Source organism: Toxotes jaculatrix, chromosome 4, assembly GCF_017976425.1.
Source record: "Toxotes jaculatrix isolate fToxJac2 chromosome 4, fToxJac2.pri, whole genome shotgun sequence".
NCBI classification, from domain to species: Eukaryota; Metazoa; Chordata; class Actinopteri; family Toxotidae; genus Toxotes; species Toxotes jaculatrix.
In genome coordinates this window covers 2668943-2695000 of record NC_054397.1, presented here as the reverse complement: position 1 = coordinate 2695000, position 26058 = coordinate 2668943, and the positions used below count along the sequence as shown (strand labels likewise).

General features: G+C 42.2%; 2 protein-coding genes across 6 annotated transcripts in view; one reads left to right on the top strand and one right to left on the bottom strand.

Moving 5' to 3' along the window:
• The window catches only part of mfng (MFNG O-fucosylpeptide 3-beta-N-acetylglucosaminyltransferase), an 18921-nt gene extending 9936 nt beyond the window's left edge, over positions 1-8985 (bottom strand). Inside the window, exons 1-3 of one of the 2 annotated variants that reach the window (XM_041035954.1) lie at positions 8281-8985; positions 1544-1589; positions 459-561 (exon numbers count right to left, since the gene is read on the bottom strand). In XM_041035954.1, coding sequence (XP_040891888.1) covers positions 459-561; positions 1544-1589; positions 8281-8637 — 506 coding nt within the window. In that variant the 5' untranslated portion in view covers positions 8638-8985. The remainder of the gene's footprint in view (positions 1-458; positions 562-1543; positions 1590-8280) is intronic. The other variant, XM_041035955.1, reaches the window with a different exon arrangement.
• Positions 8986-14988: 6003 nt separating this feature from the next.
• On the top strand, positions 14989-25735 carry LOC121181137 (E3 ubiquitin/ISG15 ligase TRIM25-like). Of its 4 annotated transcripts, none has more exons than XM_041036952.1 (9): positions 14989-15727; positions 16681-16776; positions 18446-18526; positions 18901-19053; positions 19750-19909; positions 20120-20158; positions 21167-21241; positions 22122-22196; positions 23177-25735. In XM_041036952.1, the coding sequence occupies exons 1-9, from the start codon at positions 15128-15130 to the stop codon at positions 23728-23730; spliced, it is 1833 nt and encodes a 610-aa protein (XP_040892886.1). In that variant the 5' UTR covers positions 14989-15127; the 3' UTR covers positions 23731-25735. The 4 variants fall into 4 exon arrangements, with proteins under 4 accessions (XP_040892886.1, XP_040892885.1, XP_040892888.1 ...); XM_041036951.1 differs by having other exon boundaries at positions 22119-22196; XM_041036954.1 differs by lacking the exon at positions 21167-21241.
• Positions 25736-26058: the final 323 nt, after the last annotated feature.

Genomic DNA, 26058 nt, shown 5'->3' with positions numbered 1-26058 from the left:
TTGGAAGCAATGTGAAAGGCTCTTTCATTTCCTCTGCCGTCTTAATAACAAGACAGCAGTCCTCACAAGCTGTTGAGCGTCATTGTATTTTTCCACAAATCTAAAACACCACGTTGTCCTGTGTACAGTAGGACAGCCTCAGGAGGCGGTTTGAGTTGAACCCAGGTCAGACAAAATCCAAATCGCCCACCGTGTGTTCTCAAAATACATTTCTTCAACTGTCATGTTTTTCTGATTGCTATCACAATAAGTCTGACTGTGGTGGCTGTCACCTGTGTGTCCGGGGTATGTTTATATAACCATTACACAGAAGATTATTTGATTCTTTGACTCCTCCTTTCACTCCCTGCTGCTGTAACAGCCCGATGTCCCCACGGTGATCATTAAGGTCTGTAATCTTAATCCGATCTTTAAACCCAGTGTGGGCTGGATGATAGACGGACATTAATCTGTCTCACCTCTTGTCTGAGGCCATGAAGCCGTCGTACTCAGCAGACATCTTGCAGGACAGAGCCTGCTGGCTGTGATCTGACTGGCAGCCTGTTACCACCATGTTATAACCTGAGAGACGGAGAGACAGAGGGACACACGTGTTTTGTTTACACAGTGTTTTCAAACCAAACAATTAATAATCTCGTTATTATAAGGACATGTAAAATGGGTTTTTATTGGTAAGTGATCGCAGAAGAGTTCATACAATCAAAGAACAGGGTGAGAGACAAAACCTGTATAGAGAGAGAGGTGAAAGGGAAGAAATGGGTGGAAGTGAGGAGAAAAAAAAGAGAAGGCAAGAGAATGAAGGACAAAGGAAGAATTAATGTAATACAGAACAAATGTCTGTGAGGGGGAGACTGAGAAAAAGAAAGAGGAAGATGAAGAAAGACTGGGGAACAGAAAGAAAGAAAAGGAGTGGGAGAGAGAGGAACAAGAAGAAATGCAAGCAGATAAATGAAAGAAAGTGGACAGAGAAAAAGGAAGAATATTAAAGGATTTTAAGGAACAAAAAAAAGCACCGAAGGATGAAAGAAGCAAAGAAAGAGAACCAGGACATTACAACCAAATGTGACTGTTTAATTCCAAAACCACCATTATCTGCTGCTCTGCTCTTCTGGGAAGAGAGGGAGTTTCAAAAAGAGTCGGCTGGATAAATGAAAAGGTCAGCTGGACATGATGTTTACTTTCATCTGCACCTGTCTCAAATCAAGGACCCATTGTTTCAAAAGATTATGAGTGCTAATCGACCATGATTACCTTTGTATAAATGATAATGGCATGTTAGGGAGGAAAGCGAGTTTAGTGAACGGTCAGTTCATTCCAAAGGTGTTGGATAATCAGGGATCTGTGCATGTCGGTCTAACACTCGGACACCATTTCTTCACAAGCCTTTGTGCATGGGGCTACTGTCATTTCGAAAGAGGAAAGGGTTTCTCCCAAACGGCTGCCTTAAAGTTGGGTCCCAGACCAACTTTTTACAAAAGTTTGCATCCGTATACTTTTGGCCATGTCAGTTAGTGTGTTAAATAGATTCAACATCACTGCTTACCTTCCGAACTCAAGTCCTCATCCTCTGCGTCTGTGAAAATAAACGTCTGGACAAAAAACACAGAAAACACAGAGAGAAGAAGCAGAAGAATTACTTTAAACACACCAGCTATGATTGGACTACACAGCCGATCAACGGCCGGTGTGTGTGCGGTCGGTGTGTGTGTGTGTGCCTCTTTTCCACATCTGTACCAGAGCATCCTGAAAGCAGCATCATTTAAGAGCGAACACGCACAAACACGCTCACAGGATCAATATAGTTTTGAATAGAGCAAATTCGATGTGACAAAAACAAGGCTCCCAACTGTGAGCTAAAACAATGAGTCACTGCACACACACACACACACACACACACACACACACAGACACACACACACACAGACACAGACACAGACACACACAGACACACACACCAGACACACCCACATACTGGGTCCAGAGTGGTCAGAGGAGCATTTGATGGCCGAGTCAATTTATTCTTTGGCAGATACTGAATATGAGTCAAATGAGTCTCGAGTCACGCGCACTCACATAGTGTTAATACTCCCACAGCCCTCACAGCCTGCTCTTACAGTCATTCACCCAGACACAGACAGACAGACAGACAGACAGACAGACAGATAGATAGATAGATAGATAGATAGATAGATAGATAGATAGATAGATAGATAGATAGATAGATAGATAGATTTGTAGTATGATACTGCCCTCTGGTGGTGTAAAATTGTGAAACCACTCAATCATTAAGGCTTGCGTGAGCAACAGATTTAATTTTTTACCCTCCTTGGAAGACCCTAACCCTAACCCTCGAAGAAACATCTGAACCAGGAGTGAATTTAAAAGGGGCTAAATAATGTTTTTTTTTTGTTTGTGTTTTTTCTGCTCTGTGTTTATTAGACCTGTCTTCAAATTATTTCTTATTTTATGTATGTACTGATTGTATTCCTTTTCTTTCTTTGACTCAAATGCAAAAAAAAAATTTCCACAACCAGCCGGACTCCCGAGCCATGTTCACCTCGCAGACACTTCACTGAAAAATGATTAAAAACCGCTCGGTGTATGAGTCACTGAGGCTGGGGAGCTTTGTACCCGGGGATTTGAACAAACAACCCTTGCATTACACTCCATCTCCGCAGCCCCTCGGGCTAAACCGTGCGGTGTGTTCGACTTTCTTTGCCAGGCTGGCACTAAATAACCTCAGAGCGGGACAAATCACGCGATAGATAAGATAAGCACAAACCGTGACTCATGTTTTACTTAACTCCTGAAAATGTATTAATGTGTCTCCTGGAGTTTTGGCCGGAGCACAAGAATACTAAAGATGTTTCAGAAATACATTGCACAACATTTTAAACGAGCTCTGTCTGAGTGACTACAACATACGCTCCTATATCACACTGATATCAGCTACTCTGACATTATACTAAAGCTCGAGGTGACAGAGGTTAATCTTTCATGTCTGATCAGGCCCTTTGTTTTCCTGAGGCTATTTTTTTCATATGAAATACTTAAATGTGAGGCTGATATGTTTTTGTGTGTATGAAAACATTTACAAAACATACAGAGACTTAGTGTGGAGAAGAGGCCAAAACACAAAGGAATACTGTTAATGTTGAAATGATGAATAGAAATATTATAAAGTATGAGATGAAGCATATATAACAGCATTGCTAGTTCATTTTACAAGGCAAAATAAATGTGATTTAAAATGGTATGAAAATGCTGCACTGATATGTAGCGAATTACAAATGTGAGGGACGCGGGAAACGTGAAGGCAGGTGAGCAGGTGTGTTGTCTGTCTCTCTGTGTGTGTGTGTGTGTGTGTGTGTGTCTGTCAATCTGTGTGTGTGTGTGTGTGTGTGTGCCTTTACATTAAAGTGACTAACCTCCATAATACTGTGCTCTAAAAGAAAGGCTGCGTCTGTTTAAGCTCACTGTTTTACTGTACCAACCCCAGTTCATCCATCAACTCTTGATACTCTCTCTCTCTCTTCCTCTCTCTCTCTCTCTCTCTCTCTCTCTCTCTCTGTCCTGCAGTGACATGAAACACCCTCTGAATCACCACTTCAGTCATTTTAATACCGATCAAACTCTTCCCTCCTGCACTTGTTCTCCCGAAGGCCCTTTTTTTTTTTTTTTTTTTTTTTTACCTTTGTCCATCCCTCCCTCTCGCTCGCTCTCCATCACTGAAGCAGGAGGAGGAGTAATGAGATACCTGGATCAATCCTCTTCTCTGCCATCAACCCCCCACACATACCCCAGTAAAACCCCATGAGAAAGAGCCGCCATCACAATTGGTTTCCTCCCCTCTGATCGTAACTCAAACTAAACTACCTGCACTGAAATCAGTCAACCTGGGCTGAGGAGCAAAGATGGCGGATTGTCGGGTGGCAGCGGCTCATAAACAGAGTTTGAGAGGACATTTTACTGAGGTCAGGCAGGAATGCATAAATCTCACCTTGTTTTTCACGCTGTTAAAGGCCCATTAAGAAAGATTTGTACTGCCCCATAGCACAAAATGACTTTAATATATCCAGATAAGGTTTTTGATCTATACTTCAGTGATTCTTTGGCTGTGTGATGGGAATCTGGCTTTGAAATCTGCCATGTGGGCCTTCACTATGTTTCACACAGACATTTTGAGGTGCCTCAAGGGAACACTGCTGAGAGTAATTGAGGGTAGAGAGAAAATCATTTTATTACTTAATCCATGTAGATTTATCAGGCTGCTTCAGGGATTTAACCCAACTGTCATTATATTTTACTCAACGGCGTAATATTATTATTATTATTATTGGCTTATGTTATACAAGGTACACCAAAGTGTCAAACCAAAGCTTTAAAGGAATATTTTGGGAAATACACTTATTTGCTTTCTTTCCGTGGCTTAGATTGGAAAATCAATACCACTGTAACATCTGTGTTTTCAGTACAGAGCCCAGAGGTGATCAGCTCCTCAGCATGCAATTTCCTCTAAAACCACACGTGGTCATTTTTACATTTTTATTTGTATAGGGATTAAGCTAATGTTACCTAGAGAGCTTTAGATGCGTCAGTAATCAGTTTTTTTTCACTGGAGCCAGGTTATCTGTTTTCCCCTGCTTCCAGTCTTTATGCTAAGCTAGGCTGATCCTAGCCTCCTGGCTCCTGCTTCACACTGAACACACAGGCATGAGAGTGTTATTGATCCTCTGAGCTAAGTCTTGGAGAGAAAACAAATATGCATTTTTCCCAAAATGTGAAACTATTTCCTCCACATCCAGCGAACACGGTCTCGCACTGTTACCAAACGCTATCAGAGCAGGGGCGTCCTCTATCCTCAAGAATCTCTTGAAGACTAATTTCTTCTGAGAGCACCTCCTCTCCTAACACCTCTAACATCCTCACATTCCCCACTAGCACTTATCTCCTTGCACTTTGTCTTATTAAATAGTCTTTTGAGACAACAGCGCTTTAAATGTATTGTGCAATTTAATGATTTAGTTATCCTTCAGTCATTTAAAAAGCTGACTACAGGTAACAAATCTGTGTTGCTAGATAGGAAATAAAAAGCGGTGAAACAGTCTGACTGACCAGGAGCTTCCCACTACAGTCATTTGCCAGCATTTTGAACCTTAAACTGAGATGTATTGACACAAGCTTTTTAACTCATGATGAGTTTCACATTCAATAAATAACTGCCCCCACCAGTGCTGCTCCGCTGGGGCCAAACACTGCAGCACTGCCACATTAACATCTGACAACATTTCATAAGACAGCACAGCCAGGAGAGCAATAACTCTGAATACCAGCACACACAGCAGACTTTGTTGTTTGCAAGAGAGTACGATGCAATATGGTTGTGTTTAATGAAAATGTCCTAAAAGTTTCTGGAACCCAGCAAATAGTCAAAACTTGAAGCAAACTTTCTTTGATCCATCACAGCTGATAACAAACTCGATTTTCACAAGTCACCAGAGGTGACTGCCGGCTGAGGTGCAAAGTACAACTTGACCAGATCTGTGTGAAGTGCGGGTATGACAGATTAGTGCCACCAGCAGGCTGACATTCTTGGCTTTTTCAGTGGAATATCTTGACTATGGGAGGAACTGCCATTAAAGTTTTCATAGTTTTTCATGGTGCCCGGTGGGTGAAACCTGAGGGTCACTTTTGTAATCTCTTAACTTTTCCTGTAGCGCCACCACCAGGTAGAAGCTTTCACTGATAGTTTGAAATGGATACCATGGGTAGCCAGGGGAGGTGAACGAGCAGTGGAGTGACACTTGCCCTTTTGGGCTGATCTAAAATGGGACACGCTGCCGCATCCTGGACCACCTGTAAGGGTTTCACTGCACGTGACGGGAGGCCTGTCAGAAGTAAGGCCTAACTCTTCTCATGCAAAGCGGCACGAGCGGGCGACAGGTACATCATGGTCAGAGAAGGACAGCTAGTCCGCAAACATGACACCCAGGTTTCTCGACCTTATTAGCATGCCAACATTAGCATTTACCTCAAATCACTGCTGTGCTTCGCACACACGGCTGTAAACTCCTCTGTCCCTCTGTTGAACGTCTGATTATCATATTTAACCATTAAAACTTTCGGTCTCAGCTCCCGTTTCTGACTCGGAGCAGATTAGCACAGGGCTGACAGCTCTCACACACTGAGCGTGAGAATCGCACAACTGAAACAGATCTTATGCCCACATGCTGTTCGTCTCAGCTTCCTCTGATGTAAAACTTGTGACTGACATCATTTTATGCTCAAAACATGTGGCAGCAGCCAAACATCCGGACGAACCCGGTAGTGAGGATGTTCACTTCTTGTGATGCAGAAATGCCGAGCAGCACACAGCAGTGTGTCGAAATTATTTTTCACCTTGTAAGATGGACGAAGCCTTGTGGTTTGTGTGTCCGTGTGTATGTGGGTGTGTGTGGACATAAGATGAGGTTCACTCTGTTCTGCAATCTGCCTCTCCACTTCCTGTTCTATGACCAGCTTCCGTTTCAGTATTGTTAACGGAGTCGCTACATGGCGGCTGTTTCCCTTCGGCCCAGACAACCTGCCTGCACAGCTTCCTGTGTCTGTGTGTGTGTGCGTGTGTGTATTTTGGTACTGCTGTTTCTATAGTTGCATCTTTGTGTGTCCATGTGGTTATGTATATATGTAAGCGGGTCTGTTTTCATTTGGGTGTGCTGTGAGTATATTCTCAAATATATTAATAGGCCAAAGCGAAGGTAAAACAGTGTTGTGTTTTGCTTTTGCTGTGAGAAAGAGGAAGACGCCATCAGTATCTTCCTCTTTCACTCTAAAAATAATGCATTTCATTAAAATCAGCACTTCTCTGAAAGGTCTTTCTGTACTGTGACACAGAAAACTGCTCATCCGTTTGACTTGTTTCACAAAAGGAAACTGTTTAATGAAACGTAACATGGATGTAAATGAAATAAAGTCTATCCACAGAGCAGGTTTGAACCTGGCTAAAACTAAAAGTATGTATCCTAGAGAAACCTTTTACTGTTTGTGACAGAATAAGTCCCGTGCCGTGTAAGCCAGTGATGATCTGCAAACAGTGAAACCAACTCTGAAACCTTCACATGTAGTGTCCCTGAAAAATGCTCCAAGTACAGTGTTATGCATGTATGGCAAAGTCTCGCTGTAAAGACAATAAGAGGACAAGTAAAACAGCCTATACTGTGTGTGTGTGTGTGTGTGTGTGTCTGGGTCTGTGTGTGTGAGAAAGAGAGAGGAGGAGTAAGAGAGCGGCCTGAAAGACAGCAAAACACAATCTGAATGTGATTACACTGTTATTTGTCAGTTACGGGGGAATACATGTATGAGCTTTCCTGAAACCACCATGTCTGTTCACTTCCTGTGTGATTTACAGAAATGAGAGTGGCATCAATGTTTTCATCCAATAAAGAAATCAAACAAGTGCAATTTCTCAAAATTACAGACGGTTTGTTGCTCTCCCACTGAACTGCAGAGCTCATTCTTCTCAGATCTTTCGGCTAAAGAATTTGATAGTTAACCTTAGTCTGATCATCTCTGGAGTCTTTAAACCAAACTGAAACTTAAACAGTGACAATCATTACATTTTTGAGTTTGAACAATCCATCGAGTTCCCTGATTTCAAAGGCACAAAAAGCTTATTGATGCCAGTAAGGAAACAGGTGGAGGTTCTGCTTTCTCAGTCTGATAATAAGGTTTCAACGGGCTGCAGAGCCCATTTAGCCATGTTTTTACACATCATTTGTAATGTAAGTAAGTCAACCAATCAGTCAGTCAGTAGGGAGGTTAACTTTGATTGATTAGGTCAAGTCAATCAGAGTGATCAATCAGTCAAGGGCTTCAGATCAGGAAGGAAGTGAATGTTTCATTTCATCATTAGGACGACAGCACATCTTTTAACAGGCCTAATGATGAGTCAGATATTTGATCTTTTTATGAAATAAATGTACAAAAAATACTGACTTGAAATGAATTCCTGAGCTCCAGACTAAACCTGTCACTGCCAAAAACTTTAGAATCCACAACATGGACATAATGGAAAATGATCTCTATCCACTTTAGTGGCCTTTTCTGTTTTCTGATCATTTATTGTCCACGTGGTATCAACAGTTCTAAATCCAGATTCACAAAAAGCCTTCTGATGGAGTTCTATGGGTTTAATGGTGTGCGTGGTTTTGGACGGAAGCAGCAGCAGTGTGTCTCAGATGTGAGAATTTACAGAACAGGACAGATACAACAGAGACTCACATGCGCCTTGGTTCTGGAGATCCACGTCTCCAGGAGTAGCGCAAGACGCGTCCTGTGGAACCTCCCGGTGGTCTTCACAGCGATGAAGATGTCCTCCTGCCTCAGTTTCGGCTGGGTGACATGTGCACCCTCGGTGACCGGGTGTCCACCGTTCCCGCCGCTGCTGTTGCTGCCCTGTGCGTCGCTGGCTGCAGAGGGAGCCTGCTCGACGGGGCGGCAGAGCACACAGATGATCGGATCTTGGACCACGGAGAGTTTGGGCGCGTTGCTGGTGCGTAATTGAAAATCCACGTAGAGAATGATGAATAAGGTGAAAATCAAGACAGGCAACCTCCGACGGATGCATCTCTTATGCATTGTAAAACAAAAACAAAAAAAAAGTTATTCAGATTCCACAAAGTATTAAAACCATGTTCTTGATTTCTTCATGTTCCTAATTTGTTTTGGCCTAATTTCGTTTCCCCATCACCTTCTCTTCCTTCTTCATATCGATGCCGCTGGTGTTCCTCATTAATTAACTCACAGCTCATAACAGAGCGTTTATCGGAGTCATTTTAATCATGAAGCTGATCACTTTCTAAAAATTCTCCTGTTTTGAAATCGGCGGCACGTCGCGACTGATTTCCTCTCATTTTCTGTGTAAAAGCCGCTGTCATTTGGATATAGTTGACCCGGCCACAGACGCACACGCAGCTCTGCCCACCCCGCTTGTCACCCAGTGTCAAGTCAGACGGAATCAACAGTTGGGACTTCCTGGCATAGATTTCAAAATAAACCGTAAAATCAGACTTCCGGTTAAAATCGTTTTATTTGAGAAAAGCTGGTTAAAACATGCATCACATGAAGAGGAACGAAAACACACAGAATATTAGCTATATCCAGTATAATTGTTTCCCAGTTATTACAAAACACACTTAATAGACTTGTTAGACCAGAACTGTGCTCTAATGGAGGTCAAACAAACTCTGGAAACAAAATTAGACAAGTGAGAGACATATATACTGTCTGATCAGACCATTATAGACAGGTAGGGGGAAACAACACGGACAGTAACTAGAACTAAATACAAGAACACACCACCACCCCCCCGTGCCAATGCAACTCGTGGTCTGGTCCATTTCTTGGGCCTCTATTTAAATGGGCTCCACCCTTTTCCAACTCTTTTGGCCAAACCAGGAAGGAGGCCCGAGGCAGCAGACCAGGTAACGTGTTTCTGTTTTAGTTGTGTGGCTGTGCATGCGACCATCAGAAGGCTATTTCTCTCAAATGAATGTTCAAATTATTAAGATGCATTAGCTGTAATGTGGTTGAGCCGTGCAGAAAAGAGAAACAGGGTTTTATTGTGTCAGTTAAATACCTAAAAAGACAGAGGCACACAAACAATTGACAAACACTCTCAACTTAAAGGCCACTTGCTCGCTTGTTCCATAGTTTTTGACCATATCACATGGTTTTCTCCAGCTTGTTTGGTCAATCCAGCTAACACCAACACCAAAATGTAGTAGTAGCAATGCCTAACTGCAACATCTCATTAAAGGTTGCGTACATCCATGGTCTGTGAGCAGTTTAACCAAAAGAAAAAGGTTAATAATAAAAGAAATCATCTTTTCTTCTTGTTGATCATTTCATAGCCCTTTTATTTATTTTTTTACCTCTCAGGGGGTTCCAACCTTCAGGTGTGGGACCCCTGATGTGTATGAAGAGCTAGCAAATTTTATATAAGAATCAGTCACAAACCATACATGAGACATCTTATCACAGCCCACCAAACGTGGTGCCATCTGTTCACTCATCCAGAAACAGCAAACCACAGCAAAATACTCCACCTTCTTCCTTCCTCTCCAGCACTCAGAGCTACTTACACCGCTCTCTGTGCAGCTCGGCTGTGACCAAAAACACTGCAAAACTGCTGTATGTGAACTTTTAAAATTACGACTTTGCAAATAGAGGGTTTCATTTAAAAAAAAAAAAAAAAACTCAGATGCATGAATCTTTGTTTTGAAGATCATTAAAGTACCATCTGCTGTTGTGGAACCAAAAGCCTCCTGAAACGAATCAGTTAATATTTGAAGCTGATAATGTCCTCGAAAACAGAACTATTTTGAAAGCAAAAGACCAGCGATGACTCATAACTTTAATGGTAGGTTTACTAGCAATAAAGCGTCATGTCAGCAAACAGCAGGCATCACTTGTTTTTCTAACAGCAGCCATCTCATTTTAAAAGGGAACTGTGTGTCACAATCCAAACCCACAACAGGCTCAGTCTTATGTATGGTGTTCTGTAAGTTTCAGAATAGTTTTTACATTGACGTAAAGAATCATGAATCGTTTTGCTCAGTCCCCGGGAGAAGAATTGATGTGACTCCTAGAAATTACATTTACATACAACTAATGTGCAAAAGCAAATACATTTTGCAGGAAATTAATTTGTGACTTGATCTCATTTTCTATTAACATAATGAAGATTTATTATTCAGTTCCATATTCGGCAAGTCACAAATATGTTGATACTAAACATATCAGTGAAATGTTGACAGCATTATTAAACATTTCTAAGGTTATGTTTAATCATTAGCAGCATTTGGTTAAGGTTAGGGCAGGATCGTGGTTTAATACAGATTTGCAAATTTAAATTAATTTCTAATCTAACCAAAACCCAGGACCGTGGTTTATGGTGTGACATTCATGCACATTTCTTCAAGCAGGAGGTGTAGTTTGGGGGTTTTTTTTGTTTTGTTTTGTTTTGTTTTGTTTTGTTTTGTTTAAATTTGGTGTAGACATCCATGTGCGCCTTCAGTATGAATTTAAATAACTTTTTATTTTTAAGTTTTAATGTGTCCAATAATTAAAATACTTGCAAGCATTAGCATTTAAACAAACACTTTAAACATTGTCCGGTCAAACCTCAGAGGGTTAGCATTATCACTGTGAACATGTTAGCATGCTAACATGAGCATTGAGCTCAGAGTACCACTGTGCCTAAGTACAGCCTGACAGAGCTGCTGGTGTGACTGCTGTAAGATCTGTGCAGATGACAAAGGCACAACATAGAAGGATTCAGTAATGCCATGGTCTTTTGTGCAGACTACTATAAATGTTTCAAAGAGGGCAGTGTATTTCACATACCACTCATGCATCATGCAAAGATGCATTCTGCATTACTGTATTGCACTCTGGTTTGCTGTAATTGTCACCTTTGCCTGTGCGTCTTTCATTTTTGAGCATATCTGCTCATCTGTCCGTCTAATCTAATCCAAGTTTCAGAGTTAATGAGTTTTGAGATAAAAATATTTGCAATTTAATTTCATTTTATCTGCTGTGGGAATGTTGACACGATGCCTCTTCATCTTTTGTTGAAAGTAAAACAGAAAAAAGAAAAACAATAACTTGTGCATTGGACATATTTTCAGAGAGGAACCATGAAACGTATGTGTTACTCAGCAGGTTGACTCTTAAAAGGCTGCAGGTCTCTCTAAGCCGGTCTATAGTAGTCCAATACTGTATCCACTGTCTACTGTTCCCTGTGTTGCTGTCTCTGGAGACTGTCGCCAAAGAATGAGAGAGCTTGATACAATTAATTCACCTCAGACCCTCATCGCCACCTTTGTTTATTTGTCCTTTCTCAGCGTTCTCGCCTTACATCCATCCCTCCATCCCTCCCCGCCTTTCTCCGGGTTTCTCTCTCTCCCTCTCTCTCCCTCTTCCACTGACCAGCTGCTTTCCTCTCCACCGCTACCTGGCCCAGCGAGGACCAGCCCACCCCACCCCGCCCCTCACGGTCCCGCAGGTAAACCAAAGACGCCCGGGGCACACCCTGGCTAGGAAGGGCCCAGGATCGCCTTACGGCCTAGCTGAAAAGGGTCCTTTCTAAAACAACTAGTACATCACAGCCCCACTTTGAACAAAGGGCCAGGGGAGTCGAGGGACCAGACCCCCTTTTAGGGCTTTGTCTGTTTGGCTGCTCTGAGCTCTGAGTCAGACAGAGACTTGGCTTGTGCTCAAGAAGTGGGATTGGAGAAAAATCACAGATACAAAAGTGAGGAAGTCATAAAATCAAGGGCCGCGGTGGCTTTTAATGTATTTTATCACTGTCTAATAATCCAAACTTAACATGAACTTTCAGAAACAGTAAGTAAAGATGATGATTGATTGAACATAATTAAAACAGGGCAATGTTTGGTGCATTTTTAATTTGTCTGGCTTAGATATGTATTATTTCAACACTTTCAGTGGCTTTATTTAAGAAAAAACATTCCTTTAACTGCTGCTGAAACAGATCTGTGTAACCCTGTTGTTAAATGTTAACAAATCAACCAAATATCATGATGCCTACAGGGACAGTGTGTGTCATACGAACGAATGGGGACATTTCTGGGGAAAAAAAAAGTCTCTGTGAAATTAACATTTCTGTCCTCGTTTTAAATGCAAGGAATCATTTTGTTAACATATCGGTGCATTTAAGGAGACATGGAGCACTAATCCTGGGTCCCACTGACAAACTAAACCTCACAGGGGAAACCACTTAACTCCACAGACAGGTAAAATGACCTGTGTGTGTGTGTGTGTGTGTGTGTGTGTGTGTGTGTGTGTGTGTGTGTGTGTGTGTGTGTGTGTGTGTGAGTGTGAGTGTGAGTGTGTGTGTGTGTGAGAGTGAGTGTGTGAGAGTGTGTGTGTGTGTGTGTGTGTGTGTGTGTGTGTGAGATATGGCTCGGTCACAGCAAAGCTTAAGTACCTGAAAATCCCACTCTTACTCCTCAATCCTGCTGAGCTGCTGCTGAAATTCAATTCTCACAGCCAGCACTGGATGACAGAACACATCACACAGACGACAACATACAAGTCACACAACATTTGAAATGATCAAATTTCGCAAAATTCTCCAGTTAGTGACACAAGCAAGAGCAGTTCTGAAAATAAGGCTCTGTTACTTGGCCAAAAAACATTTAATTGTAATATCTCTGTAATCCTGTGAAGTAAAAATCTGTATGTAAAGTCTTCACCGCTGTATCTCACCTCACCTGGACAAGCATCAAAATGTGATGATTTCCATGGGGTGAAACCTGCTGTCACTGAATTAGTGGCCATTGCATTTCTGTTTAAGATCTTCCGCCCAGATGTGTGAACGAATCCAGCTGTGAATCATAAAAATGTGCACATATGACAGTAAAACCACCACGGTTACAGATTACGTTAAAGCCTTTATCATGCAATTGTGGTTCAGAATAATAATAATGTATAAGAAAGACATGAATGTATTAACATGGGTGGCTGTGATTTGGATATGACGGACATGTGGCTCAGACTCATTCATAGGACACTGTGGAGAACTGATTTGTGTTATGGGAAACAGCCAGCAGAGGGCATTATAAACTCTCAAACTGTACAAACTGTGTATTTTCACACTATCTCAGCCGTGTGGAGGTGGTGACTGTTCACTTAGCATTTGAGTGGCAAAAATGTTATCTCCAGATACGTCTATAACATGGATTAACAAGAATATTACATAAAAGTGGAACATATGCACAGAATCATTAATTTAATACACAGCGTAGTGTATATGTCAGCAGTTTTGAAAACATGTAGCATGAACAGTTTATTGTCTCTTGTCCCTGCTGCATATAAAAACTGTAGGACTGCTCAGTGATTCATCCATGCTGAGTGTTCTCAGTGGCCACAGATAGATGCTACGATGAAACTGTTAATAAAGTTAAGAATTGTATCACCAGTCTGCATATATGCACTGAAATGATGGTACACTTCCATTTAATGAGTCACGTTTAGCAGGTCAAGTCCAGTCAATAAGCTGAAGTAGTGATAATGTTCCTGTTGTTTTACTAAAATGTTGGAGGAACTGCAACGCGCTGCCACTAGATGTCAGTTCAACCACATTCACAAGCTGCATGGACTATAGTGAGCAAAATCCAGTGTTGGCTGGACTGCATATATTATACATGTAATCTATCATATTATATTTTATTTAAAGCTTCCCCATCCAGAGGTGTCCTCACAGGTTGCAGTGGTTTGCAGTGATGCAGTGTGAATGGCTTCCACTGAGTGACAGTGAGGAAAACTACCCCCAATCATTTTTTCTTTTCACTTGCCATGCCATGTAGTCACTGTATTTCACTGTTATACTCTGCAAAATAAACAAAGAAATAAAAATGAAATAAATTAAAATGGATACAGAAGATTACAGAAGATTTTAAAACTATTATTTAAACACTTGTATCTGGAATAAGCAGAATAAAAATTATATTTTATCAGCATATGCTTTAATTTGTTAGCAATAGCTTTGCTTCATGGATGTTTTGCAATATGTTGTATTCATTCTACAGTAGGTTACATTAGTATTCCCTTTACACTTATTTTTCTAATGTAACTTGACAGAAAAACAAAAAAAGTTATTAAAATCCACTCATTGTTTCCTGTTAGCTCAATATTGTTTGACCAATACTCATAGATCATCATGTCCACAAGCACCACGTAATATACGTATGCCAAAACAGTGTATTTCAGAAGACAATGGAGTAATCAACGGCCACAGGTGGCAACGACTAGAAATCAAATTCATATGATAAACATTTTAATTTTATTCTGTTATTTACTTATTTGTAATTTGAGCGAACTGATCCTTTACAGCTTTCCCGTGCCTGTAAGACAGAACTGAGGGCAGATTACCGGCATCGAAAATGATGGGGTGGGTGACATTGCGGAAGGGCTATTCCTGTATCCTGACCCCTCCCCTCCACAACAACACACCGGGAGTCAGGAAAAGCTTCATCAGTGGGACCGAAGGCAACAGGCGGACCAGAATCCGCCCGAGGTCTGAGGAGACGCCGCCGCAGAGATGGCACAGGCGAATATCTCGGTGACGGAGAGCCAGTTCAGGTGTCCCATCTGCCTGGACATCCTGAAGGACCCGGTGTCCATCCCGTGCGGACACACTTACTGCATGGCGTGCGTTAACAACTACTGGGACCAGGCGGAGTCGGGCCAGTTCAGCTGCCCCCAGTGCCGGGAGACGTTCAGTCCCCGGCCGGTGTTGCGGAGGAACACGGTTCTCGCCGAAGTCGTCGACAAACTCAAGCTGAGCGAGATAGTCTCGGCGCCGGAACCTTACCTGGTGGGAGTCGGGGAAGTGCCGTGCGACTTCTGCCCGGCGGAGGGCAAGCTGAGGGCGGTCAAGTCGTGCCTGGTCTGCCTGGCGTCCTTCTGCGAGCTCCACGTCCTGCCGCACCGAGAGGTCGGGACGCTGCGGCGCCACAAGCTGGTAGCCGCGGTGGAGTGTCTGCCGGAGCGGCTATGCGCTCAGCACCGCCTGGGTCTGGAGCCCGCCGGGAGCGGTACCGAAGCGGAGGCCGCGGTGGAGTGGAGCGGGGACTGCCTGCTGTGCGAGGCGGACCAGGAGGAGGTGCACAACGTGGACGCACAGAGAGCCAGGAGACAGGTAAAGAGACCGAGGTTTCGTAGAAGGACTCCCAGACCAAAGTCTCTCCAGTGGAGTAAGACTCCAGAATCTGCTCCTGTATGGGCGGACGCATTTTATTCAGAGCAAAGCCTCAGACTCTTTACTCTTTAGGAACCCTAAATCAAACACTAAAATCTTAAAGCTCTTAGAGGAGGATCAACAGATGCCAAAGTAAAACCAAAAGTAGACCAGAAGTGTGTAACAACAAACTCCATCTCTACCTGTCCTTACTGTTGTGAATTACTTAGCATGTTGATCCATGAGTGTAAACCCAAACTGAATCCATTAAAGAAACCCACATGGGCAATAAATTCATTTAGTCTAATTTAATTTAGTTTACAGTAGGTTGCTGATATGATTTATTTAACAAACATGATGGCAAAGTGACTCACACTCTTTCTTTCATATGAACCGTTTGAACCAGACAAAGACAAAGCAAAAGTCCATTGTGCAGCTTTGGCTCAGGTTTGTTTTAATTCCCACACTATTCTCTCCGCTTAATGAGCTGAGTTAAACTGACTGTCGGTTACATGCTCTGTTGTTCACACGTAGCAACTGGGCAGTGCGTTTCTAAAGGGTTCAAACGACAAGAAAAGAAATAGACTAAACTTTGCCATCATTGTTTACTGGAGGAGGTGTAATTGCACCCTGACAGGCCAGTGCCAGAAGACGGCAGAGTGTTGGTGAATAAATCTTAATTGGTCACTTACAGCAGATTTCAGTAAGCAGTTCGAAATGATGTTTGTATCACAGCATCAGTTTATGTGTTTGTTGTGTGACTTGCAACACTTTTATTTATTTTTTTGACCACACTTAAGACAGTATTTTATTTAATAATAGTTTATGTACAATATAAACAGTAACTCTGTCTGTCTCTGTCTGTCTCTGTCCGTCCGTCTGTCTGTCTATCCGTCCGTCTGTCTGTCCGTCAGCTCCAGCTCCAGGAGTCTCAGAGAATGTTTCAGGGGAAAATTCGGATTGGAGAGAGAGAGATAGAGGAATTTCAACAAAGCCTAGAGTCCTTCAAGGTGAGACACACACACACAGACATACACAGACATGGTGACCACTCTTCTTCTTTGCTAACCAGGTTTTTACAGATGCCGTACAGTACGTCATCACGGGCCTAAAGCTTCCAGGTACTGACTAATTATTTACAGAAAATGCTGAATCCCAGGTGTTAACACACCACTTCTCAGGTCTGTGACATCAGTGGTTTAATTGATCCTACTGAGAAATCACCTGCTGCACCTGGAATGTGCATGGAATATATTAGCTGTCGCTGTTCAGCACCTCAGCTCCTTTTAATGAAAGTGCGAAACAGTAAACATGCCCGTCAGTGTGTGGAATAACTTGTCATGTATTGTGTTATAATTGCAGTAATGATGCTGTTGGTCTCCACAGCTAATTAAACTTGATTAATAATCATAACAAACTTTATTTGTATGCCACCTTTCAATCATAAAATACAGCTCAAAGAAATCAGCAAATTTTATATAAAACATTTAAACAGATACAGTTAGTCTCAGTAAAAGCAAGATTAAACGTTTCTGAAAGGAATTAACATTAACTTCACATGTTTACTGTCTGACTGATTTTGTTTTGAGCAGTTTGGCATTATCCACCATTCCCCAACAAGTCGTCACTTCTGAAAGACACATTTTGTTAATATTGTCAAGACAGTGTAATGATTCCTGCTATAAATAGTTATTGTCAAGTTATGACCTCAACATTGAGGAAGGTAATATACAGTAGTGTAGTGCGGTATGTGCTGTGTAAAGCACATGAGATAAAGGGCTACGTAAATAGACTTGTCTTGGCATCTACACAACTGTCCATGCACAGTGCACACAACCTCCCCTGTAACATCAGGCTGGCACACTCGCCTCTCTCTATCTCTATCCCTCTCACACACACACAAACACTCTGCCTCACTGGAGCCATTATATCAGTTTCCACTGGAAAGCTAAATTAAGTTCCATTGTCTCTGCCACTCCCTCAGTCTTCCATGAAAGCCTTTTCTTCTCCCTCCTCTGAGCATCATCTCCGTCCTTCCAGTCTGTGCCTGCTCAGGCTTCTTAGAAAACCACTGCATTAGCTCACTGAAACATCAGACTGAAAGTGGCCTTTGATCCATTTCTCATGGTTTATCTCTGACCACAGCTAAATGACTGTGGAAAACCTTTCTGTCTGTTTTTTAACAGACAAAATAATAATAATGATAATAATAAATAATGTTTTTGGTTTTACATACTGATATGTAATAACAAATAGCATGTATGGCTGGAAGAAACTCAAACAGGCAAATTTAAGTCCCATGAAATCACAGTTTTACTCACTTTATCGAATAAACAGTGATTTCTGTAGAAACAAGATATTGGAGTTGAGTATTAGGAGTCACGTTAAGGATTCATTTTAAAGCGTAACACAGTGAGATATCAGCTGAAAAGACCAAGGCTGTTGTATTTGATTGAAGGGTTAGAAAAATGTGCTGTATTTGTTGGAGCTGTTTCTTTCATGTGCACTAACGCACACAGGATGAGGTCGCCATTAAAGATTCACCGTTTCGTAGAAAGTGACAGTTTTCTAGATGTGTGACATCTCTGTTTCACGGTGTCTTCAAGTATTTACTTACTGTCCTACTCTGACTACTAATCTGTTTTTGTGTGTGTGTGTGTGTGTGTGCCTGTGTTTCAGGTGTCAGCGTCGGCTGTTCTCGAGGACAGTGAAGCTCTGTTTGCAGACATGGCGCTCCGCCTGGAGAAAACCAAGACAGAGGTGAGGACCAGCAGCTCGAAATATGAGCATTAATGTAATGCAGGTGTAACAGCTGGGGAAGGATGCAGCAATTCCCATAGAAAGCGTACCAAAAGTAGCAGCAGTGGTGCTCAGAAGAGCAGTGGAGGTAGCCTTAAAAGCATTAGAAGTTCAAATAGCTCCACTAACTGAAGTCCTGCTTATAGACGGCATGTCAGTAGTAATAGTAATAGTAGCAGTAAAAGCAGCACAAGTAAAAACATTCAACAGCTGAGGATGTTGATGGGAAGTTTAGTTGTTAAATTCTTACAGTGCTAATAAAATTATCATTCTTATGTCTTTGTTAAAATGTCCAAATATCACTTTGGATCACATCATCGACTTGTGCGCCACAGGTTCGAGCGAGGCTGGAGGCGAAGGAGCGAGCGGTGGTGGGGAGGGCCGAACGCGACATAGAGATGCTGGAGAAAGATTTGGAGGAGCTGAGGAAGAGAGACGAAGAGATCAGTCAGCTGCTGCAAACCGAAGACAACATGCATTTCTTACAGGTGAGTAGAAAAAAGACGGAAAAATATGGGGGGTAATAAGAGTGAGTACAGACCCGAGGGAGAGAGGAGACACAGAGGGAGGACATAAGGTAAATTTAACTAATTAAAAATACCTCCTTAAAGCTTAATGGTTTTAAAAATTCTATCAGCCAAATCTCTCACAGTGATCACACTAGCATGACAGGAAATACCAGTTTTTGTCACAGAAGTCCTGGAGGACTGGTGTAGAAAGCACATGGTACTGGGATAACCGTGTTGAGAATAACAGGTCTAAAAGACAGATGATGATTGATTATAGGAAATGGATAAATTAACCGGCGCATGTCTAAACTAATAAAGCTACATGAAGCCGGTACTACCAAACAGGACACTTGAGACGTTTATCTCAAAAGATGAGAAACACATTGCTAATTATTGCATTTCATAGTCATCCATTACATCTAATGCATCCTGGAAGCAATAAGAACTCACCTGAGAGCCTTCTAAGAAAAACCAAGAGAGATTAGTCTGCAGATGAAGGATAGAAGGGGAAGAATGGATGAGAGGAGAGAATGAGTCAGCAGTTACTCGTGGAAAAAGAGAGCACCTGCCTGGGGACTATTTTCAAATTCAATTGTACAAGGAATTAAGGAGGGAGGGCGGGCTGTAGAGACTAAGTCAGGCTGTGTTTTCCACTCTTTCTCTGTATCGGCTCAGGCGGCTCCGCTGCTGTGCATCCCTCTCGCCACCGGTCAGCACTCCAGAGCCCTCAGCCTGCCCACAGAGGCCTTCAGCGGCGCCAGGAGAGCGCTGTGCCACTTCCGCAGCCGAATGGAGGAAACATGCAGGGAGGAGGTGGACAAGATCAGCCGAGCAGGTGCACCAGATGGCCTACGGGCTGGGAGATGTATATGATACGATATACCGTATACTAATAAATACACCAAATGCTCACACATGCAGACATTTGCTCCGAGGGAAAATTTAAAGTTTGAGCATATGCCATTGTATCCAAAATGCCAAATGCCCACTCTCACACAAATACTATGTGTGTGAATTTAGTTTAACTCTATGATTTCTCTTCCAGTTAATGAGAATTATGTGTCAGGTGGAGAGTGTGTAAAAGGTAAGCATGAGAAACATGATACGCACACAGACACACGCACACAGACACACACACACCCTCACTGTGATAGTGTCAGGTCTGAGGTGACCCATTTTCACCAGGCCGCAGGTTTTGACATGACATTTAACACTGTGAGGGACAGTGGACATGTTAATTATTGATGCTGAAGAGGACAGGTCTGATACAACACTCTCTGGCTCATCTCCAGCTGCTGCTGCTGCTGCGTCCTAATCAGTTCAGCTTAGTTTAATTGGAGGCAATCAAATTCAGTGCAGCTCACTCTAGTTTAAACTAATTTGTTTTATGGAGGCTTTTCAATGACGCTCAGCAGCAACAATTGAGATGCAGTGTTTATAAATGATAATACTCACTTTGGCCGCATTTTATTAAGATAGACTTATTTTATTAGCAGTGCTAGCAGTGTGGCCCAAGAGATGGCAGTGTTGGTCAGTCCACTACTTTAGTTTGTAAGGGTTGTAGAGATATTTCCAGACTGAAACATCTTTACAACTCTGAAATTTTCGTAGACATTCATGGCCCCCAGAGGGTGCATCTGAGTGATGCCCTAACTTTTCCTCTGGTGCTATCGTCAGGTTATTTATCCAACACTCTTTTGGTGCTATCAGTATATTAGCATAAGACATATACAGTAATGCAAGACATTAGCATTTAGCTTAAAACACCTCTGTGACTATGTACATCCTTATACTAGCATGACTGTAGACTCTTTGTCTTGTTGCTACGTAACTGTCTTGTTTTTAGCTGTAGTTTTTTTGGCAAATATTGTTTTTGTGCTCAGAGTATTAAAAAATGTTTATTTGAAAACATTAACAGTAACATTTACATCCCAGTTACGATAGAAAATCCAGTAGTTTTCATTGAAAACAGTCCACAGCTAAGTGGGACAAACTGGGACATTACTCTGCCCCTTTGTTCTGTTGTTACTGGTATTGTTGAACTTTTTAAAAGAATATTTCCAATACCAATTATATCCATTGTATTGGGGAGGTGGCAGAAATCTGAGTGTGGAGAACGCCAAACCTCAGCAAATGCAACCAACAGCAGGGCAACATGCCACTAGGGGTAAGTGCAGAAACGTGAGGTTTTTTTGGTTCATATTTGGTGAACTGACCCTTTAACTTACACAAACAACTAACCTTGGCTTTGTTTGCTCAAAGGGTTAATTTAGCAAATCAGCCAGCATTAACATTAAGTAACGAACCCAGTAAACACCTGCTAAACAGCATTGATAACATGCTGACATTAGCATTTCCTCAAAGCTATAGTGGACCTAAGTACAGCCTTACAGAGCCACTAACATGGCTGTACACTCCTAGCCCGTCTTATACAGTCTATGCTCCTAGTCTTCCAAAAATCAAAAACACTTTTACGAATGCTAAACAGGATTTGCTTGTTAACTAACTGGGTACAAAATCAATGAAATTCCCTCTCTGTGTCTGTCTGTTACTGTCACTACCACTGCTGCCTAACGGCTTAGGACAGGGATGGTCAGCTATGGCCATGGAGGGCCAACAGTACGCTAATGTACTACTACAGTGCATGTAAACACATTTCCTTTGTAATTTCCTCCAGTTACTTGGTTTCTTCTGTTCATGTAACATACTGTCTGAAATCAGTTTGAATAAAAGCCTTCAGGCTGTTGGCTCCCCATGGCTCCTGGTCTGCCAGTCGCTGGCTTAAGACCTCCAACCAAAAACACAAAAAACTCTAATGGGTTTTCTTTTGTTACCTTGAAAAGTTTTGTGGTGCTTTGTGAATGTTCCATTTTTAAATTCTTAATTTCCCTCTTTTTTTTAGTTCTAGCTCGTCCCTGATCTCTTTTTGCTTCTGGTATTCAGTTAATTTCAGTTAATTAGTTAAGCAGTGTTTTTTCTCTAATACGGACCAAGGTTTTCAGTAACACCTCTCTTTGTTTTGTTTGTCATTTGTCTCTTTCCAGCAGTGCCGGTGTCATTCCCTCTGTCCTCTTTATCTCTGCAGCCGGCTGATCAGAGAATGAGGGCAGCTTTCCTCAGGTGTAAGTACTTCAACTTTCCATCTCATAAGTCTGCCTTTCCTCTTCTTCTACCATTCTATACCTCTTTTTCCTTTTTCTTTCCCTTCCTCTTTGCATTGCTTCTCCTCTCTCTCTCTCTCTCACACCCATTCAGTATGTCCTGCATGTCAATCCCCATCTTGCTCCCACTCATCAACCCCTTGGTCTTTGACCCTCTTTCCTCCTCCTTTTCCATCCTTTTCTCTTTCTCCTCTCTCTGCTTCTACATAATAAGAGTCCTGCTGGGAAATCTGAGAGCCCAGTGCGGATCCTCATCAATGATGGATGGAAATCATACTGTATTTATGACATCCAGGTCCGTCAGTAACACCAGTGCCTTGTCCCGACAGAAACAAGCCAGCTGACAGGATGACAGCGAAGCGGCACCTTGTTAAGCATTCATTATTAATTAGTTCAATGAAGGATTAATCCTGTATGTGTCATTTATCCCTTCTGTGCCAAAACGTCAACCAAAACAGTGGACGGCTTAACGTGCTGTTCTTAATCTGTCTGTGTCCCACTCAGCTCTGTAACTTGGAAATAACTCGGAAAACTGAGAGAGTCGCAGAGTAGGGGAACAAATGTCTGAGCCCAGGCACAGAAACGTCTGCAGTATCACTGAATTCAGCCAATTCTGGGTCACAGTAAGCGTGAAGAGTGCGCTGAGTCCACTTTTCTCCTGATACAGATTTCAGTACCTGTTGTTGAGATGTTTCTGTATGAACCAAAGAATCGAACTGACAGATACGCGTGAGGAAATACTCTTGTAACTGTCTACATGTCCAATTTCCAGCTATAAAAGTAGTCAGGCAACAGGTTTGAGATTCTGAAGCCAGTGAAAATTTGAAATGTTTGCTTGCTAAATGATAACTGACAAGTCAAATACATTTTATTTATGTAAAATTCCCTCCTGGGACAGTAAAACGTATCTGTCTTAATCTCTTCTCTTTCTTTCTTCTCAGTTTCGTGTCGTCTGTCCTTGGACCCTGATACAGCCCACCCTACTCTGATTCTCCTGGAGGGGCCCCAGGGTGCCCACTGTGGCGAGGAGCCCCAGGCCTACCCCCCTCACCCGCAGCGCTTTGATTCAGTGGCCCAGGTCCTGTGCAGGGAGGGCCAGTTTGGTGGTGCCAGCTACTGGGAGGTGGAGTGGAGGGGCGGGGGATGGATCGACATCGGTGTCACCTATCGAGGTATTGGACGCAAAGGTGGTGGAAAGCCTTGCCTGCTTGGGCGCAACGAGAATTCCTGGAGGCTGAGGTGCACGCACGCTGGATACGCCGCCTGGCACGACAACCGCAAGACCACGGTGGCGGCGCCGCCATGCCCCAGGATTGGCGTGTTCCTGGAACGCCAGAAAGGAGCGTTGTCCTTCTACAGTGTGTCGGACACAGTGGTCCTCCTGCACACGTTTCGTTGCCTGTTCTCTCAGCCACTGTACCCGGCCTTCCGCCTGGACCTGGACTCCACCCTGCTCATCTGCCCCCATGAGGGAGGCAACGGAAACCCAGCCTAACCTTCCCTCCCTCCACATCCTGGACCCCTCATTTAACTGCTGCAGGAAAGGGCTCTTCACTCTGCGAATGGGTATGAACATTTAAAATAAAAGTTTTTGGTGGTGTAGGTACATTTAGGGGAAATGTTTCGTATCAGAGGGTGAATTTTTTTTTTATTTAATTCCCTAAAAATGACAGGCTGAATATTTAATACCTGTGACTACTTGAATACCCACAGCGAGAGATTTTTCTGTATCAGTCTCACTGCCATGTGACATGGGAAACCTCATTACCGGCAAAAGTGACCTCAGCTTCAGATTTAGACAAATTTAATGCCATATTGTAGTGGATCTTTTGCTTTGGGTAACGTCGGTCATGTTCTTTGAGGCCATATGAGGTCTTTGTCTTTTATGTGGGTGCGTTTTTGTGTACAACACATTGCAGGTCTGTGTTTAAAGTAGAATACCATGAACCATAGAAATAGTCTGATATTTGGAAAATATGCTTATTCACTTTCCTGGCGAGAGTTAGATGTGAAGATTGATGCCACTGTCATGCCTGTACAGTGAATAAGCTACTGCCAGCAGTCGGTTAGCTTAGCTTAGCACAAAGACTGGAAGCAAAGGGAATAAGCTAGCCTGACTCTGTCCAAAGATAACAAAACTACAACTTCTTGTTTTTACACTTTAGCTTCAACAGCAGTTAGTGTTACTATGGTGGCTTCATATTTACTGTGCCATCATGAGAGTGGTGTAGATCTAAGTAATCTAAGAAAGGAAAGCAAATAACTTATCCTAAAATATCAAAATATTCCTTTCAGGCTACATTCATATTTATGATAATGTGATTTTTTTTTTTGTTTTAATCATATCTATGTCAGTATATAACCCATATTTATTAACAATATATTATTACATATTCTAGAGTGATGTTTGAAATGGCACATGTACACAGCATCATTTTCATTGCTGTCTCTGCTATGCTAACGCTGGTTCAGGCACACCACTGAAGCCACTACCAGCTGGCAATACCTTTGTGACCTGGATGATTTAAAATATACTTACTGTCATTGCAACACTGGTGAATTATGTTGGAGTTGGGGGGGAAATATCAGAGACATTGTACTTTGCATGCTTCCAAATCCAGTCGTGTTATATCTCATATGCAATCATATCTACTCAAGTCCAGTCTTGTTATTACCTCATATCCATTCAATCAGGATCAGGTTTGAAAATAATGTGGCTGAATGTGAAAGAGAGAGAACGTTAATGTGAGGAAACATATCAGAAGAAGAATGTGAACGCTTTAAGTCGCTGGTGTTTCCACTGACCCCTGCTTCCACCTGGAAACAGTTTGACTGTAGCACTAACACGGACAAGGATGCACTCACAACGCTCAAAGTGAGTGACCTCGTCCTCTGTCTGGATGGACGAATACTCTACCTACAGCTTTTCTTGGATTGTGGCATCATTTTTCATTGAAGCTTTCTTTTTGAATGGTGCTAATCCAGAGGGGTGCGATCATTTGACCGAGCACTGTGTGAGGCCGGTATGTCAGCAATTATAAATTCAGAGACACAGAAAGGTTACATATTTATGATCTATCAACTTTATATGTATTTATCAAAGGCATGTTCAGAAATATGCAAGCTCCATTAAAATAACACTAACAGAAAACTTATTTATACCGTGTTGCAGCAGTGCAGCACATGAACTCGGGAGAACAAGCAGGTCTAGAAAATTCTATTTCTGAATGTGCCAGTTTATCTGTCAGGTCAGTCCAAAGTAAGGAACATGTTTTGTTTTTTTCTTTTATTTGTCCACAAAGTGCATTATTCCACAAGCTGTTTGACTGTAACATGAACTGAGCTGTAAAATTTTATCTCCTTGTAGCATTTTCACTTCCTGTTTACACACTGTGCTTCAGCTATTGTTCTTTAATGTGACTGTGAAATATGGTGTATTTGTTGCTCTTTCCCAGATGACCATCGTACCGTAGCTTGTGATAAACTGATCCAGGTCTGAACTGGCAGTCTGAGCTTATGTTTTGTTTTTTTTTTTTTTGTTTTTATTGTGAACTGGAAACATTAAGGCACATCAACAATGATTTATACAAGAGGAGTTTATACCACAGGCAGTGTGAACACTGCCGTTGCTATGCATTAAGCTGAAGTAATGGAAATGTACATCCAGTGGCTCATTGTTGATTTTTCCTTGTACAGTAACTTGCACTAAAAAAAAAAAAGATGCAGAGGAGACATGAGGACTTCCACCTCCCCCATTTATTTACTTTATTTGGCCACATTATTCAAAAAAGTTTTTTAATACTGTAGTTAAGCCAAAACTTTC